At 41.1% G+C, this 15,325-nt stretch overlaps 1 protein-coding gene across 1 annotated transcript in view; it reads right to left on the reverse strand.

Moving 5' to 3' along the window:
- Nucleotides 1-15,325, reverse strand: part of pemt (phosphatidylethanolamine N-methyltransferase) — a 143,699-nt gene that overhangs the window by 70,257 nt on the left and 58,117 nt on the right. Inside the window, exon 3 of the mRNA XM_078558691.1 lies at nt 14,757-14,872. Coding sequence (XP_078414817.1) covers nt 14,757-14,872 — 116 coding nt within the window. The remainder of the gene's footprint in view (nt 1-14,756; nt 14,873-15,325) is intronic.

Here is a 15,325-nt window from a genome sequence, read left to right on the forward strand (position 1 = left end):
AGCACAAAAATTAGTAGCAGATTTCAGCCTGCAAAACAATAGGTTACAATTGGCTCTAATTCACCTGGATTGGTAAAGAGAACAATGGTCAGAACTCGTGATCATGATCAGTGTCCAATGGCCACAGCTGGAATTGAGCATGGGGTAAACATCATGGGGTAAACCAGTAATTCTCAGCAGTTATAGCCTACTGAGACTCATGATCAAAGTTCACGTATGAATAATACGCATTTGAGAGAGATATTGGACAGTGGCCAGTTCCCATGTGATGCAGCCTAACAAGGAAGAAAACTTCAAGAGGGGAGAAAATTGGCAGCCAAAAAATGTAAGAAAAGCAAAAACAAAATTGTGCATTGATTTGAATAGCAAGAGCAGTGGATTCAGCAGGAGCGTTTTAGTAAAATTTATCCCTCAAGTTGTCTAGTGCTTGTGGCTTTCAAATATCAACTCTGCTGCACATTACCAAGAAGAGTACTGAATTTTTGTCACCTTTTCAAATATCATGTGAATGACACAATTCTGTGAATTATCTAGCAGATGGATACATAAATCCTCCTTGCGATTACAATGTATAATTATAATAGCAGCCACTATTCTATAGAATATGAGCATACTTTCACTGCTCACAGGATTGTTATAACATCTCGCATGTGAAGTAACATTTAAGTATCATTATAAATATATACTTGCATTGCCATCCATAGTGTGAGGTTGCAAAAAAAGACTATTTTACTGGAAACAGCAAATGCCAGGCTTTAAAAGGAAATTAAATTTAAAAAAGCTTCATTAAAATTCACCTGTGATAATTACATTTCTGAGTTAATGCTCACATTCCTTCACAACCTCTAACTCATGATTCAGTCTTTTAAAAAATGTAATAAAAATTGCCCTTTATTACAAATAAGCAAACATTACTTCCAATGGTCAGTTGCATTCACACAGATGCCAACCATCTGTAATTTCCACAAATACAATGTCAGCAGTGTTCTAAACAGCAAACATCCCCCTGTTTGTAGACTCTGTTGGATAACAGTATATTACATTCTATGTTGCAGTGATTGCAAATTTAAATTTCACTATGTCCTTCAGGCAACTCAAAGCTGTTTCCTTTTCCTCCTGATCTTTGCCTTCTTACTGCGAGGCAGGCACCGTGATCTGATGATGAAGTTAAGATGATTTGGTTGATTTTCAACATCTTTTTGTTTTGAGATTGTCAGTGCAGTCCCTTAAAAGGGCTTATAGAATCATACAGCCCTGAAGCAGGCCATTCAGCCCATTGTGCCTCACTGGAGGCTCAATGACCCACTGAAAGAGTTACCAATTAGTCCAACTCCTTGATTTTTCCCCATAGCCCTGCAAATATTTCCTTTTTAAATTGAGGTTCAGTTCTCTTTTGAAAGTTACCTTGAATCTGCTTCCGCCACCCTTTCTGATTGTCCATTTCAGATCATAACAACTCAGAGTAAAAAATATGTCTCTTCATCTCCCTTTCCCCTCTGGCTTCTATGCAAATTATTTTAAATCTGTGTCCTCTGGTTCAGGGGTAGCTCAACAGTAATTATTAATGTGCTGCTGCCACTGGAGACATTTTCTCTCCATCTACTCCACCAAAATCCCTCATTGATATTTAACACCATTATCTCCTCTTCACCTTCTCGGCTTTAAGGACAACAACCCCAGCTTCTCCATTCTCTCTCCTCATAACTGAAGTTCCTCATCCCTTGTACCATTCCCCTAAAGCTCCTCTGTACCTTATCCAAGGCCTTGCCTATCTTGCTAAAATGTGATGCTCAGAATTGAACACGGTTTGAGGTCTAACCCAGTGATTTTTAAAGGTTTACCATAACTTCCTTGCTCTGGTAAAGTACTGGGAGTGAAAGCAGTTTGAGTAGTAGTGAATGGAAAGAAGTGAGCTGAGTACAGCGAGGAGTGACAGAAATTCTGACGAGGTATCAACATGTAAAAGCAGGAACAACCTGGAAACACCATTGAGTGTGAAACGCTCATTAATTAGGATGCCAGACATTGTAGGCAATGACGAGGAAATACAAACACTTCAAAAGCTGCACAGCATTAGATAAAGAAAGTGTGAGGTTTACAATTTTATCTACAGCATATTAAAATATTGCACATAGCATCCAGCTCCTTTAAGTTTTACATTTACTTCCTGTAATACTTATCCCATTGCACATTGTTCTTAATGCCTTGCTGTTGTAAAAGGACATATTGTCCGACTGACAGCGAGAAAAGCTGCTCTGCTGGTATTTATATAAATTACAAAACAACTAACAAAAAAAATGTACAAGGGGAGAAGGAACTCCAGTTGTTTGCTGCTGCTTTTTTTCTGACCTTGAAATTACTGAAAGATGCCAGTGAAGGACCCAAATGATACATCTGCTTTAGGATCAGGAGAATCTAGTCATCAGTGGGGAACATTTGTGGATTTGTTCCCAGAAATGTGCGCACACTGTCTGATTCCAAACAATTACCACGGGCTTATATCTTCCCACTACAATGTTTAAAAGTATCGTCACTCCATGAGAGTAGCTATGGCATGCATATCTCAGACAAATGTAACTTTCCATTTCAAGAGAAAATGCCTCATATTTTTCAGTCAGTGATGAAGCAAAGTCATTTTAAAGTAAGCTGCACTAAGATCTAGTGACCTCTGTAGTGTGGATTTCCCCTTTCCTGAAGTCAATTTGAACTAGCTGCCAGGAATCCAGCAAATGATGTCATCAAGCAAGGTAAGCAGCCAGTTATATTGAAGAATTCTCAGTGTGATGAAAGTATAATGATTTTCATAAGATTTTTCTGGTTTATTGTGAAGTAGCTTAATGGGGGTAAGTATAGTTGGGTCTGTGTGTGATGTAATTACATTTGGAGTCAAGTAGACTGCAAGTTTGAAATCATCAAAAGAAGCTAGGTGCTTGACATACTAATGAGTAAACATGGCTTAGCACGTAAGGTGTGAAGGTAATTTGCATTTTTAGATAAATTAAGGGATATTTGAACTTCAAAGGGATCTTAGCCTTTTTACAACTAGCCAGATAAGCAAAGCTAAGGAATGTGTTTATTTTTCCAAAGGTGACTGACAATATATATTGGCAACATGAAAGTTTTCATGTTATGAGGAAGATACAGTTTCAAAGACATATGGAACAATAGAATTTACATATTAAGAGAGAGATATACATAAAGGAGAATGAAAGGCTGTGTGTCAGAAGGCCATGTGAGATCTAACAGGAGTGTGTGAAATAGCCTTAATGAAGCCTCCAGCATTTGTGCATAAGTCTGTTATATAATGAAACTGAAGTTGGGGAAAAGCCATTTGGAATTCCACTGTCAAGTGGGTATTGTGTTAATTTGCTGGTTCTGTTTTAAATCTAAAATCTATTTTGGACTGTTGCCTTAAAGGGAGTGTAACTGGGGGACAGGTTAATAAGGAATTAAAGGAGTTTTTATAGTAGTAAGCAATTGTAGTCTTATGTATGTGCTCGAAATCTTTTATATTTTGTTAATAAATATTTTAGTTTAATTTTTAAAATCTCTAAAGGTTTTGGTGGACTAATTACTTCTGAATTCAGTGCACACATCTCGTAATACAAATTGCAAAACCGTTGTGATAGCGTGACCAAGTTTTTCTTGTGAATTTGGTCCACCTGGTACACATCATCTGCTACATCATAACAACAGACAGAAAACTAGTAAGTTAAAAGTATGTTTTAAGTATAATTTTACAGAGTAAAATAAAGATTGGAACGTACATATAAGATTAAGGTAGAAACGGATATATCATAAACTATTTAAAATTATTTTACAAATGTGAATTTTTATTTATCAATAGAGAAATTTAGCCATCCACAATTATAAAATCAGTTTTTCAAGTCTAGAGAGGTAATCAGCAATAATTATGAACATAGTACACTATTAAAAGCTAGTTCTACCTCATTCAACAAAGTGCAATTTTTTTCCAAGGGTTTTTACAGCGAGGCTAAGAGCATAAAAGGGCAACTTCTCATCAGTTCAGTGATTTCTAAATTGCAGTCTATAGGAACTCCAACAGTGCAACAGAATCACTGACAGCAACCTTTCAATTTCCATGTTTAATGACGTGTGTGCAGACTCTAGAATTTGCTGTTAGAATCGGAGGAATAATGACAATACCTCCATCATTCCTATGGCATGATCTGGGCCATTACCTCAAATGTTCATGAGTATACTCCCAGGCAGCGAAAAAGGAAACATCTCAGGTCTCTGGGCTGTTGAAGTATATCAATGTACCACTGTAACAGATTACACTGCACGAGAGGCTCCCACCTTTTCTTTGGTGAGCCTCCTTCACTGATTCATACTTTATGCATGTCTCCCTTTTTCTAAGGAGCAGTAGTTTTGCACAATTAATGTTAGCCTAGAAATAGGTGAAACCAAAATTTTCACTTCAGCTGTTTTTGATTTTAATATGAGGTCCAATCATATCACTGGAATTCACTGGCTGGGAAATTCCTCAGATCTGCTCCTACTTTGCAAGCATTACTTCACATGAGGTGCAGTGGATCCAGGAGCAGAACTGAGAAATATCCTAGCCTCTTCAACAATGTCAACTACTTCGTGGAAAACAAAACTGGCTCTTCTCTTTGTGCCTGTGATACGAGCCAGGTGCAGGATGTACAATCTTCCGCAGACAGAACTAGGGTGTGCCTGTGATCAGATTGTTTTGGGAATGGGACAGGGAGTAATGAATTGTTGGATTGCTTTGGAGGAGGTTTAATATAAGTTTAATATTCTTCTTTGTGCAAAGATTGAGAATCCAAGAGTGTGGATCATTCATTTCTCTCTCAATTTAAAGATTACACAAATCAAGCAGCAACTTAAATGAGAAGCAGGAAAAATAATTTCCCCAGAGAAATGCAGACCAAAGGGCAATAAAGTAATTTTGAGGCAGCAGCAAATTTTTAAAGGAGGGATACTTAATTATTGGCTGCATATAGCGACACCAGAAAACCCAGCCAGAATGGAGATGATTGGGAAATTGCCCCATCAATCACACCAAGAGCTGAAATGCTTTTTTTCTTGCCCATTTTTTCATGGAATACGTCACTGGCAAGGCCAGTATTTGTTGCCCATTCCTATTGTCCTTGAGAAGATGGTGGTGAGCTGCCTTCTTGAACCACTGTGGTCCATCTGGTGTAGCTGCACCCACAGTGCTGTCAGGGAGGGTGTTCCAGGTTTTTGACCCAGCGACATTAAAGCAATTATGATAAAATTCCAAGACAGGTTGGCATGTGACCTAGGGGGGAACTTGCAGGTTGTGATGTTCCCATGCATCTGCTGCCTGAGGTCATGGATTTGGAAGGTTGCAGGCGGCTTGGTGAGTTGCTGCAGTATATCTTGTATATGGTACACGCTGCTGCCACTGTGTGGTGGAGGAAGTGAATGTTTATGGTAGTGGATGGGGTGCTAATCCAGCTGGACGGTGTTCAGCTTCTTGAGTGTTGGAGCTGCATTCATCCAGGCAAGTGGAAAGCATTCCATTACATTCCTGACTTGTGCTTTGTAAATGGTGGACAGGCTTTGGGGAGCCTGGAGCTGAGTTACTCACTGCAGAATTCCCAGTCTCTGATGTGCTCTTGTAGCCACAGCTTTTAGGAGACTTGTCTAGTTAAGTTTCTGTTCAATGGTAACCCCTAGGATGTTGATGGTGGGGGAATTCAGCGATGATATTGCTGTTGAACTCCAAGGAGGGATGTTTCGAGTCTCTCTTGTTGTACACAGCCATTGTCTGGCACAAATGTTAGTTGTAACTTATCAGCCCAAGTCTGAACGCTGTCCAGGTCTTGTTGCATATGGACACAGACTGAGGAGTTGTGAATGCTACTGAATATTGTGCAATCATCTGCTAATATCCCCACCTCTGACCTTATTATGGAGGGTTGAAGCAACTGAAAATGGTTGAGCTTAGGATACTACCCTGAGGAACTCCTACAGCAACTCCTGGGGCTGAGATGATTGACCTCCAACAACCACAGCCATCTTCTTTTATGCTAGGTATGACTCCAACCAGTGGAGAGTTTTTCCCTCCTAATTCCCACTGACTAGCTTAGGCTGGAGTATTGGTCCTGTAACATTATCATCATGCCACCATCACTAATTGTCTGGGATTGATTTTAGGCACATTTTTATAGATAACCATTTTCCACTCATTGCATTTTCCCAGAGAAATAATCCTACTTTACTCAAGCAGCTTTGCTATAGTCTCATGATTTCTATGGCTGTGGTTGGTAAACACTCTGTTAAATAGACTATATGCTGAGTAATTAGACAGCCATAAAATAGACTGCTGCAAAACCTGCCTGATGTCCAATCCCAGCTTTAACTAATTGGTTGACACAGTGGTGTCAATGCTCACTTTGTTATTTATTCCTTCTAAATATCATGGAGACCCAAGGACTCATGAAGACCTTACTGCAAAAAATGTGGATATTTAAGAATAGTAGAACTTTGAGTAAAGAATCTGTTAACAGATTTTTGAAGCAGAATGTGGGGTGAGGGTTATTTTTTGCTGCTCTATTTATTTCTCTATGGCATTGGGACCCAGCGGTCATGAGCACTTTTGAAAAAACATTATGCTGCACATAGGTACACTGATGAGTACTGACAAATCTTGTAAATTTACAGCGGATACCTGAATGTTGAAGCGAAAAGCACCTGGAATCAACCCAAAAGAGTTGAGGAGAGCGCAACAGTGCCACCATGGAGAAAAGATGCATTGTAAAGATTACCAGTTAGTGCATTTCTTGGGAACTTCTGCACAATACCATTAAAAGTTAGTTCTGTTTATCAAAGCTAGGCAGGTACCCGTTGTGTCTATGTTGGCAGCTCTTAGTTAAAACAGATTAAAACAGTTTAGCACGGAGCTATTTGGATCACTCTGTAAGCATTAGCTGGTGCACCTTGGTGATAAAATTACTCAATATTACTCACATATCTATCCTTAGCTTGTTGCTTTGAAGCCTTGAAGTTTTTGATTGACAGGTTTGAGTTATTTTGAAATCATCCCTTTATCTTTTGTGGCGCCCTGTTCAAAAAAACCTGAAGATTTGCAAAGGTCGAGTCCTTGTTCACCAGTTCCTTTTTTGCTGTATCATTGTACAGCTGGAGGGAAATGGAAGGGTCAGTTGTTGCCTTCTCGAGCAAAAGCTTTTCTTTACACATGTATGCACCACGATTATGAAAATTAATGGTTCAGACACTGTTTTAAAACAATGAGTATTACTGAGAAATTATTGATTATTTAACAGTACATGGTCAGCTAATGAATCCATTCTGTGTGCTATTTCTATTTCTTCCTAAAATTGAGAATTTTCAACCCAAATCGTACCCCGTTTGTGTCTTATTTTTTGCTGACTTGAGAGATTAGCAGTGCTTCTGGAATGCTATGCGATTTCAATATTTCGTTAGCGAAAGGGTTCATCTTGTGTTCTACAAATTACTTTGTGCTTAGGATCATGCTTTGGTTCACAGGCAACAAGGGCTAGCAAAAGAAAACGGATTTGTGTATTAGGAATAAGAAAAAAAGTGTCCGGTGGGAGCTTAAATCGTAATAAGGTTGTCAAGCAGTTAAATAGTTGCTAACCTGAAGAATCTCATAACAATTAGCCCCTAATTGACCTCCGAACCTATAATCAGCCACTTCCCCACATTCAGTACCTGAATGGTGGCAGATGATGGGCCATGTTGAAAAACTGAACAACAACTTTCATTTGCATAATGGACTTAATACACAAAAATGTTCCAAGCCTCTTCATGCAGTGCAAAATTAAGGAAAAGTGAATGGACACTGAACCATTTTGGGATAGTTAGAAGAGGTAACCTCAAATATGTAGGTTTAAGATGCCTTTAAAAGGCAGAAGTAGAGGGGTGGAACTATTTATGGAGCGAGTGTGTGCATAAAGCTATCTTCTCTCTGGCTTGCAATAACAGTCTCAGGTGCTTGTCAAGGCCAAATGACTTAGAAGTTGCTATTTTTTCATAACAAATTCCTTTTTTAAAGTATATTTACATTCACACTTCCATTATCATTTGTAAAACCTAACACAAAATATTTATTTAACATCTCCACTCCACTATCATATTCCACAACCAGATTTCCCCTCCATTCCTGAGTGGATAAACTGTTGTTTTAATATACTTATTAAAAAAATTACCATCTGTTAATTTACGGCTCTTCTAATCTCCCTTTTCATTTTGCACCACACTTTTTAACTTCACCATGAATTCTTTTACTATTATTATCTCTAGTTTTATTAAATGCTCCCTTTTCCAATTTGATTAGTTTTAATCTGTTTATTCATGGAACTTGATTCTTTGATGATGTGACTCTTTCTGTTATAGGAATGTATCCATTGCAGCATATCATATTTGAAGGTTCGCACTACGGATCTATTATCTTCAGAGCCTCATTAATTTGAGCCAGATCCCTTCTTCCTTCACTGATTTTATTTGCCTTATTCCAATCCAACGCCCTTATCTTTAACTACTCAACATTCTTTTTTATTTTAATGCTGAATCTAACTACATTATGGTCATGATCTCCTAATTGTTCTGCCATTCTGATCAGTTAGAAGAAACAAATCTAGATTTTCTCGAGTTCAGCATCACAACATTCTCCAGTAAGCCATTCCCATTGCCCCTTATGATTCGAAGCTTACCTTAATAACCAACATTTACCTATACAGCAGTGTGATCCAGAGGGTCATAACTATGAATCAGCTTATGATATGAACTGCATGCTATAATCCTGCACATGCTACCATGCCCATTTCTCCAATCTTTTGAAAGGTAGATTGATTAACACTAAAACAAGGCCAAATATAGATCAATAAACAGGCTTATCCTATAGTCAGATTATTAAATGTCCTGTAAAATAATATAGTAAGTTCAAAAATATCACAAGTTCAAGCACTTTAATAGAATTCTTTATTAATTCTACCATTTCTTCTTCTTCTATCTACACCTCTTCTGAAACTGTTATTTCTAGAAATATTTAGTTCTCACTTACATCCAAACTAATGCTGTCATTTCAGTATTGCTGTTATAACACATTCCTTTGTCATTATTAACGCTTTCAACCCGATTTTATTTTGTATAGCCAATGCATATTACTCACTCTCAACACCATTTTCTTCAACATTAGCCTTTATTGTTTTACATAATTTTCTCATTTAACTGTTTGATATTCCTTGCCTTACCACTACAGTGTTTTTTTTACTCTCACTACTTCCCTTTTCTCCTCAGAAAATAGTTTCAGTAATGGTTTCTGCTACTATTCCAACAGCTCTATGAAGCCTGCTTCATTTCTCTCGTCACATGCCTCAACTTTCCCCACTCTGTCCAAGTAGGAATATATGAACCTAGTAGCAGGAGTAGGCCATTCAGCCCATCGAACCTGCTCTGCCATTCAGTGCGATCATAGCTGATCATTCACTTCAATATCTTATACCCACACTATCTCCATATACCTTTATGTCATTGGTATTTAGAAATCTGTCAATTTCTGCTTTAAACATACTTAATGACTGAGCTTCTACAGCCCTCTGGGGTACAGAATGCCAAAGATTCACAACCCTCTGGATAAAAAAATTCTCCTCATCTTGATCCTAAGTGGCTTCTCCCTTATTTTGAAATTGTCTCTCCTGGTTCTAGACTCCTCAACCAAATGAAACACCTCACTTGCATCTACCCCATCTATTCCTTTAAGTATTTTGCAGGTTTCAATGAGATAAAGTTTAAACCCCCTTTTAGCCTACATACTTGTTCAAGAACAATGGTGCCATTTGTGTTCAAGTGAAAAGCGCTCCTTTGGTATAACCTTTGCTGTTCCAGAAGTTTCCCCAATACACCAAGAACATCAAGCTCTCTCGTCCATATCAACACTGCAGCAATGTGTAAATCTGCTTCCACTTTCATTCTATAACCTAGCCAGAGTGTAACTCAAGAACCAAACTGGAGAGTAATTCTCCTGAGATTGTGTTTTTCAATCTAGAACCTATCTCCTTAAACGTGCTCTGCGAGACTTCAAATCTGCTTTGACTTGTACTCATCAGGTCAGGCAGCAACTGTGGTGAGAGAAATAGAGTTAACCAATTTCTGACAAAAGGTCACCAACCTGAAATGTTAACTGTCTCTCCGCACGTGGAAAATGGTGGCAATACTCAGATCAGGCAGCATGTGTGGAGGGACAGAGTGAACATTTCAGGTTGGTGACCTTTTGTCAGAACTCAGTTAACTCTATTTCTCTCTCCGCAGTTGCTGCCTGACCTGCTGAGTATTGCCACCATTTTCTGTTTTCATGTCAGATTTCTATCATCTACAGAATTTTGCATCTATCTGTAGCAACAACTTTTCACTACTGTCTTGCCCTCTCTTGCTAGTTTTACCACACATGCCATGAAATCTTTCACTCTGACATCAAGAAGGTTCTATACCATTTAGTATTCCAGTCAAGGCAGCAATAAGTGTCTCTAATCTTCAGATTAAAGGATTTTCCTCCTAGTCTTGTGATCCACCTGTGTTCTACAACTTGGATAGTCCTCTGCTCCATGGTACGATAATGCTGCTCAGAACCATTCTCCTCTGAGTCATAATCATTGTCCAACTCACAAATCCTGAACACTCTTATCTATTGAAAGGTTTCTATAAGTCAAGGGTTCCAAGCTTTCTGTCTGCCTCTTGTTGCCCCTACAGATGGTACCAAATTCTCTTTTTCTGCACTATTCCTGCACCCTGAACTATCTATCACAGCCTCTTGATTGACCACATTCAGGACAGTGTAATCTGAAAATGTCTCTCTCTTATTCTCTCTCTGACTAAGGCTTCGCGAAGTCAATTGCTCCCTGAGCATAAAAATGCTCTCCTTTGTAGGCTCAGTTTTCTAAATATTTTGTGAAGATGTGTTACACTTAAGACCCATAAAGGGACTCCACACATCTGTTTTTCACAAACGAGCTTAAAAATGTAGATAGTGTTAACCTTGACTCCCACTAACACCAAACTCTGTACTTACTCAGTAGTCTTATCTCTTATTCTCAGAGACATCGTACTGGGATTTGCCTTTCTTCCCCAGAATTTTTGTGATATTGGACACAGATTTTTCTCTGTTGGTTTTGGCTTCCCCACAAGAGTTATGATGACTAGTTATTGGGAAGGTGATGTACTAGAATGCACTGTCTAAAGACAGGATGTGTGGGTCTGTTAAACTTTTATTGTCCTTTTTTGCTGTTCTTTTCTTCAGTGAAAAGAAGATATTGCAAAGTTTTGCTGCTTTCTGCATGTGCTGATCTCTCAATTCTGTATTAACAAGGAAAACTTTTAAGTAATGATTTTCTACTACAAATATGATGGGCTGGATTTCCAATTCTGAGGGATGGGGTGGGGGGTTCCGTGCACAGTGTGCAGTCAGAGCAGAAATGGACGCAGCACAATTTACGATTTGAAAATTATGTTCCCCAAGGGCAGAACTGGACACTAACACCTCTGGAACATGGTGCGGTTCAATGCGAGGGCTGAAGGTGGTGGATCCGGGGCCGGGCCAGGGGGGGTGTGGTGGGATGGTCAGGAACCTACACGACCATATGGAGTGTCAGAAGCTTGTTGTTGAGCAAAGAAATCTCAGTGGACCAGTTTCAGATTTTCAACTGACAGTCACACAGGAAACGCAGGGCAGAATCGTCCCAGATTTGCACAAACTGCAGTAGCGGGCGGGAAAAAGAATGTTTTACCCACCGGCCACAATGGCAGCTTTTCACACCGTATCATCCCATTCCTGGTGTGTCCTGCCTCATTAATAATGCATTCATGGGAAACACGCAGGATCGCTGCCAGGCGGGCTTGGATTTGCCCACCATGCCGTGACCTCAGCGCTTGTTTGCTTCGGGCGCCATATTTAAAGCGTACCAGAGCGCAGCCTACTTCATGTCTACAGACCAGGACTGCTCCAGGTGACAGATGGCCTTGAAAGATGGGCGGAAGCCCCCAAATTTAATGACGCCTCTCTGAGGCACCTGCTGAATGCAGTGGAAGGCTGCCGCGATGTCCCTACCCCAGCTCTGGCCGCAGGAAGTCCACCACAGCCACCAATCCAGCCTGGGCGGCATTAGCAGCAGCGGTCAGTGCCACTGGAGCACAGAGGAGGTCAACCATCCAATGCAGAAAGAGAATGAGTGCTCTCATCCGTTCTGCCGGGTAAACCAAGTCAACCATCTCATCACTCTCAACTCACACGCTCACAAACCCATCACACATCCACAGGGATCTCATCTCAAGGGACAACACCACTAACTCTCACACACACCCTCACATCTCCATCAGGTTCAAATCCTCTGGAGCTCATACCCTCATCCTGTCCATGGCTCCGCTAATCTCACAAACATTCCACGCAGTGTCATGCGGCATGCTCACACCCTCTCCATCTGTTTTCACGCAGGAGAAGCTGGTTCACAACAGTAGGAAGAGGTCGCAGGCCTGGGGTGAGCGGCCCACATTAGACTCCTCACTCGCTTTGAGGAGTGTGCCATCGCGCTGACTGGTTAGGACACGGACCCTGCCTGCAGCGACGGTGAGGATGGCAGCAAACACCAACGTGAGGATCCTGAACCCTATCATCCCTCTCTCAACGCAACTTTGACTCTGCTGCCATGCACTAATTATCTCTACTCTGGTTTACAGTGAGTTCTGCCAAGGGACTGACGCCCTCAGCCAGCCAATCCCTCAGCTCCATCCACATCATCACCTCCAGCCAAGAGGACACCTCCTCCACTGAAGAGCTGGAAATAAGCAGCCCAGAAGACCTGTCACAGCGCTTACCCACACCCTGCACCAGCATAGAGACACACATCTCGTTGGGACCTAGATCTAGAGCAGGCTCAGGTTCACAATCTGGTGGTCACTGCATGGACATGTGTCCACAGCAGGAGGCAGGTTCAGTCGAGCTCTCAATGTGAGGACTGCTGGGGAAGAGACATCTGTGAGGATAGAGTCAGATGCCAAACCTCTGGAATCAGCCTTCCAACTCATCGTGGAGGGTCAACAGAAGGCGGAGGAAGCCCTTAGCAGAGTGGCACGCGAGTTGGAGGAGTGCATCCACCTGCTCTCTGATGAAGTGGTGCCCACATGTACACGCATGGAGGTCTCCATGGCGGGGATGGCGAACTCCATGGAGACCCTGGTCCAGCAAAACGCTGAGATGTGTGCAGACCTGCACCCCAATGTGGTAGCTATGGGTGAGTTCCTGCAATGGCAACGCGAGAGGGTCCGGTAACTGTCGGGCTCCAGCATCCTCTGATCCTCAGATGTCCGTGATCTGAGCAAGGGCCTAACTGTAAGTCCTGACTTCTGCACGTCGCACTTGTCCAGACGTGTTCTGGGCCGGCATGTTTTCCTGCCGGCATAACGGAAAATCTGGTGTGAAGGTCAATTCCGGTCAGGCCTTACTTTGCATCCCATTAGAGGGGTGCAAAGTGGGTTCACGCCCCCCTCCAGTGAGATTGACGTTCTGCCATGGCGGACACCATTGGATGAATCTGCTGTACTTTCACGCTGGCGTGAAACTGATTTTTGGCCTTCACGTCATATTGATGCCACCGCCCCCCTCTCCCACCCCCTCCAATCCCCCACCCCCGACCTGCCATGATGCCTGATGCCAAAGAGGCCGGCAAATTCCAGCCGCAGTGTCTAGAACACTGTTCCCATTTATACTCCCTCAGCTGGCACTCATTAGCTTATCAGGTCTTCCTTTGCCCACGGGTGGGATGAGGTTTCATGAAGGTTTTTAAAAATTTAATAGAAGTTTGAATAAAAGTGATGGACATGTCCCAACTCATGTGACAGTGTCACATGAGGGGGCATGTCAGAGAAATTTTATTTTTGTGCATTGAACATTTTTGAATTTGGTGTCGATCTCCCTGAGGCAGCGCTTAGCTTCGGAGATGAGTGCGCTCTTTCGTGCTTAGGGGATACCCCCCCACCCCTCCCCCAGTACCTGGCGGACGTCACGCTGAGCTGGCCTTAATTGGCCCGCCCACGTAAAATGGCGGCGCGTCCCCGATTGGGGGCGCCGATTAGAGGCGCACTGCACGCGCCCGCTCCTGCACTTCCCCCTGCCCGACGCGGGGAAAATTCTTCCCATGATCTATGGACTTTAATACAAAATACAGAGTGTAGTAGACTTTTCATTTTTATTCTCTAAATTAAGGAGACCTACATTTTGTAATGCATTGTAATTACTTGTATACTGGAATGCTCATAATTGTGCAATCCTGTTATATTTTATACTTTATTTTTATTTTAACGATTGTCTTTTACCATGAATTTTGATTACTTGTTTTATTTGTATTGTTATTACAATTCAACACCTGCCGCCATGATGATTTCTCAATTAACCAATTATCTATCTACCTAACAATAGAAATTACATTACATTACAATCCATGCCCACTTAGCAACAAATGACTTTTACAAAAAAAAAAGCCTAATGAGTCCTTTACAAGTGATAAAACACGAATATCTTATTATGGAATTACCTATAACATGTATATTTGATGCTAAACACCTTTATACAGGCAAATGGAACCTCTACGTCTTTGTAAAATTCTTTCCTTTCATCTCAACTCGTTACCCTCAACTTCATCTGTACTAGCACATTAAGAAAATAATCACGCTACTCACATTTTCGAAGAAACTATTGGCTATTGTCTCACCTGTAACTCCTGTAGAAGTTCAGCAGTAAAATTACAACTGCTACAGAGTAACACGCGGTGAAAGGAGAACCAAACAACTTAGTGAGAGATCTTGTTCTGTGTTCCCACCGTCCTACCTGTAAGATTAAAACAGATATGCTAGAACATCAGGCATGCATAAAAAATTCACTAATGTTTAATGTATTACGTCCATTTCACATCCACAACATATAGCCAGATAGCAGAAGGGCGGTAACAAATCTATTTTCACTGACAAACATTTTGGAAATTTAAACATTGCTAGTTTACTTCCTGTGTGGATGTATATCGATTTAAAACTGGGCAGCGGAAGTTTAATTTTGCGAAGGCCGAAAGTGGATCAGCTGCCTGTTATACACTCCGTAATGTTTCCTTTCCATTGAAATCAGTGGAAAGAAAAATTGAATGGCTATTCTGCACTTCTCTCAATGTTATATCCAGGTTAAGAAGGTTTGGAGGGCAGGGTGCTGGGGTGGAGTGGGCGGGGGAGACAAAGTAAAAGGCAGATAGAGGGAGGAAAAAGGAAGGGGTAATAGCAAACAGAGAGGTGG

The sequence above is a fragment of the Cetorhinus maximus genome, chromosome 15 (genome assembly GCF_964194155.1).
Source record: "Cetorhinus maximus chromosome 15, sCetMax3.hap1.1, whole genome shotgun sequence".
Taxonomy (NCBI): Eukaryota; Metazoa; Chordata; class Chondrichthyes; order Lamniformes; family Cetorhinidae; genus Cetorhinus; species Cetorhinus maximus.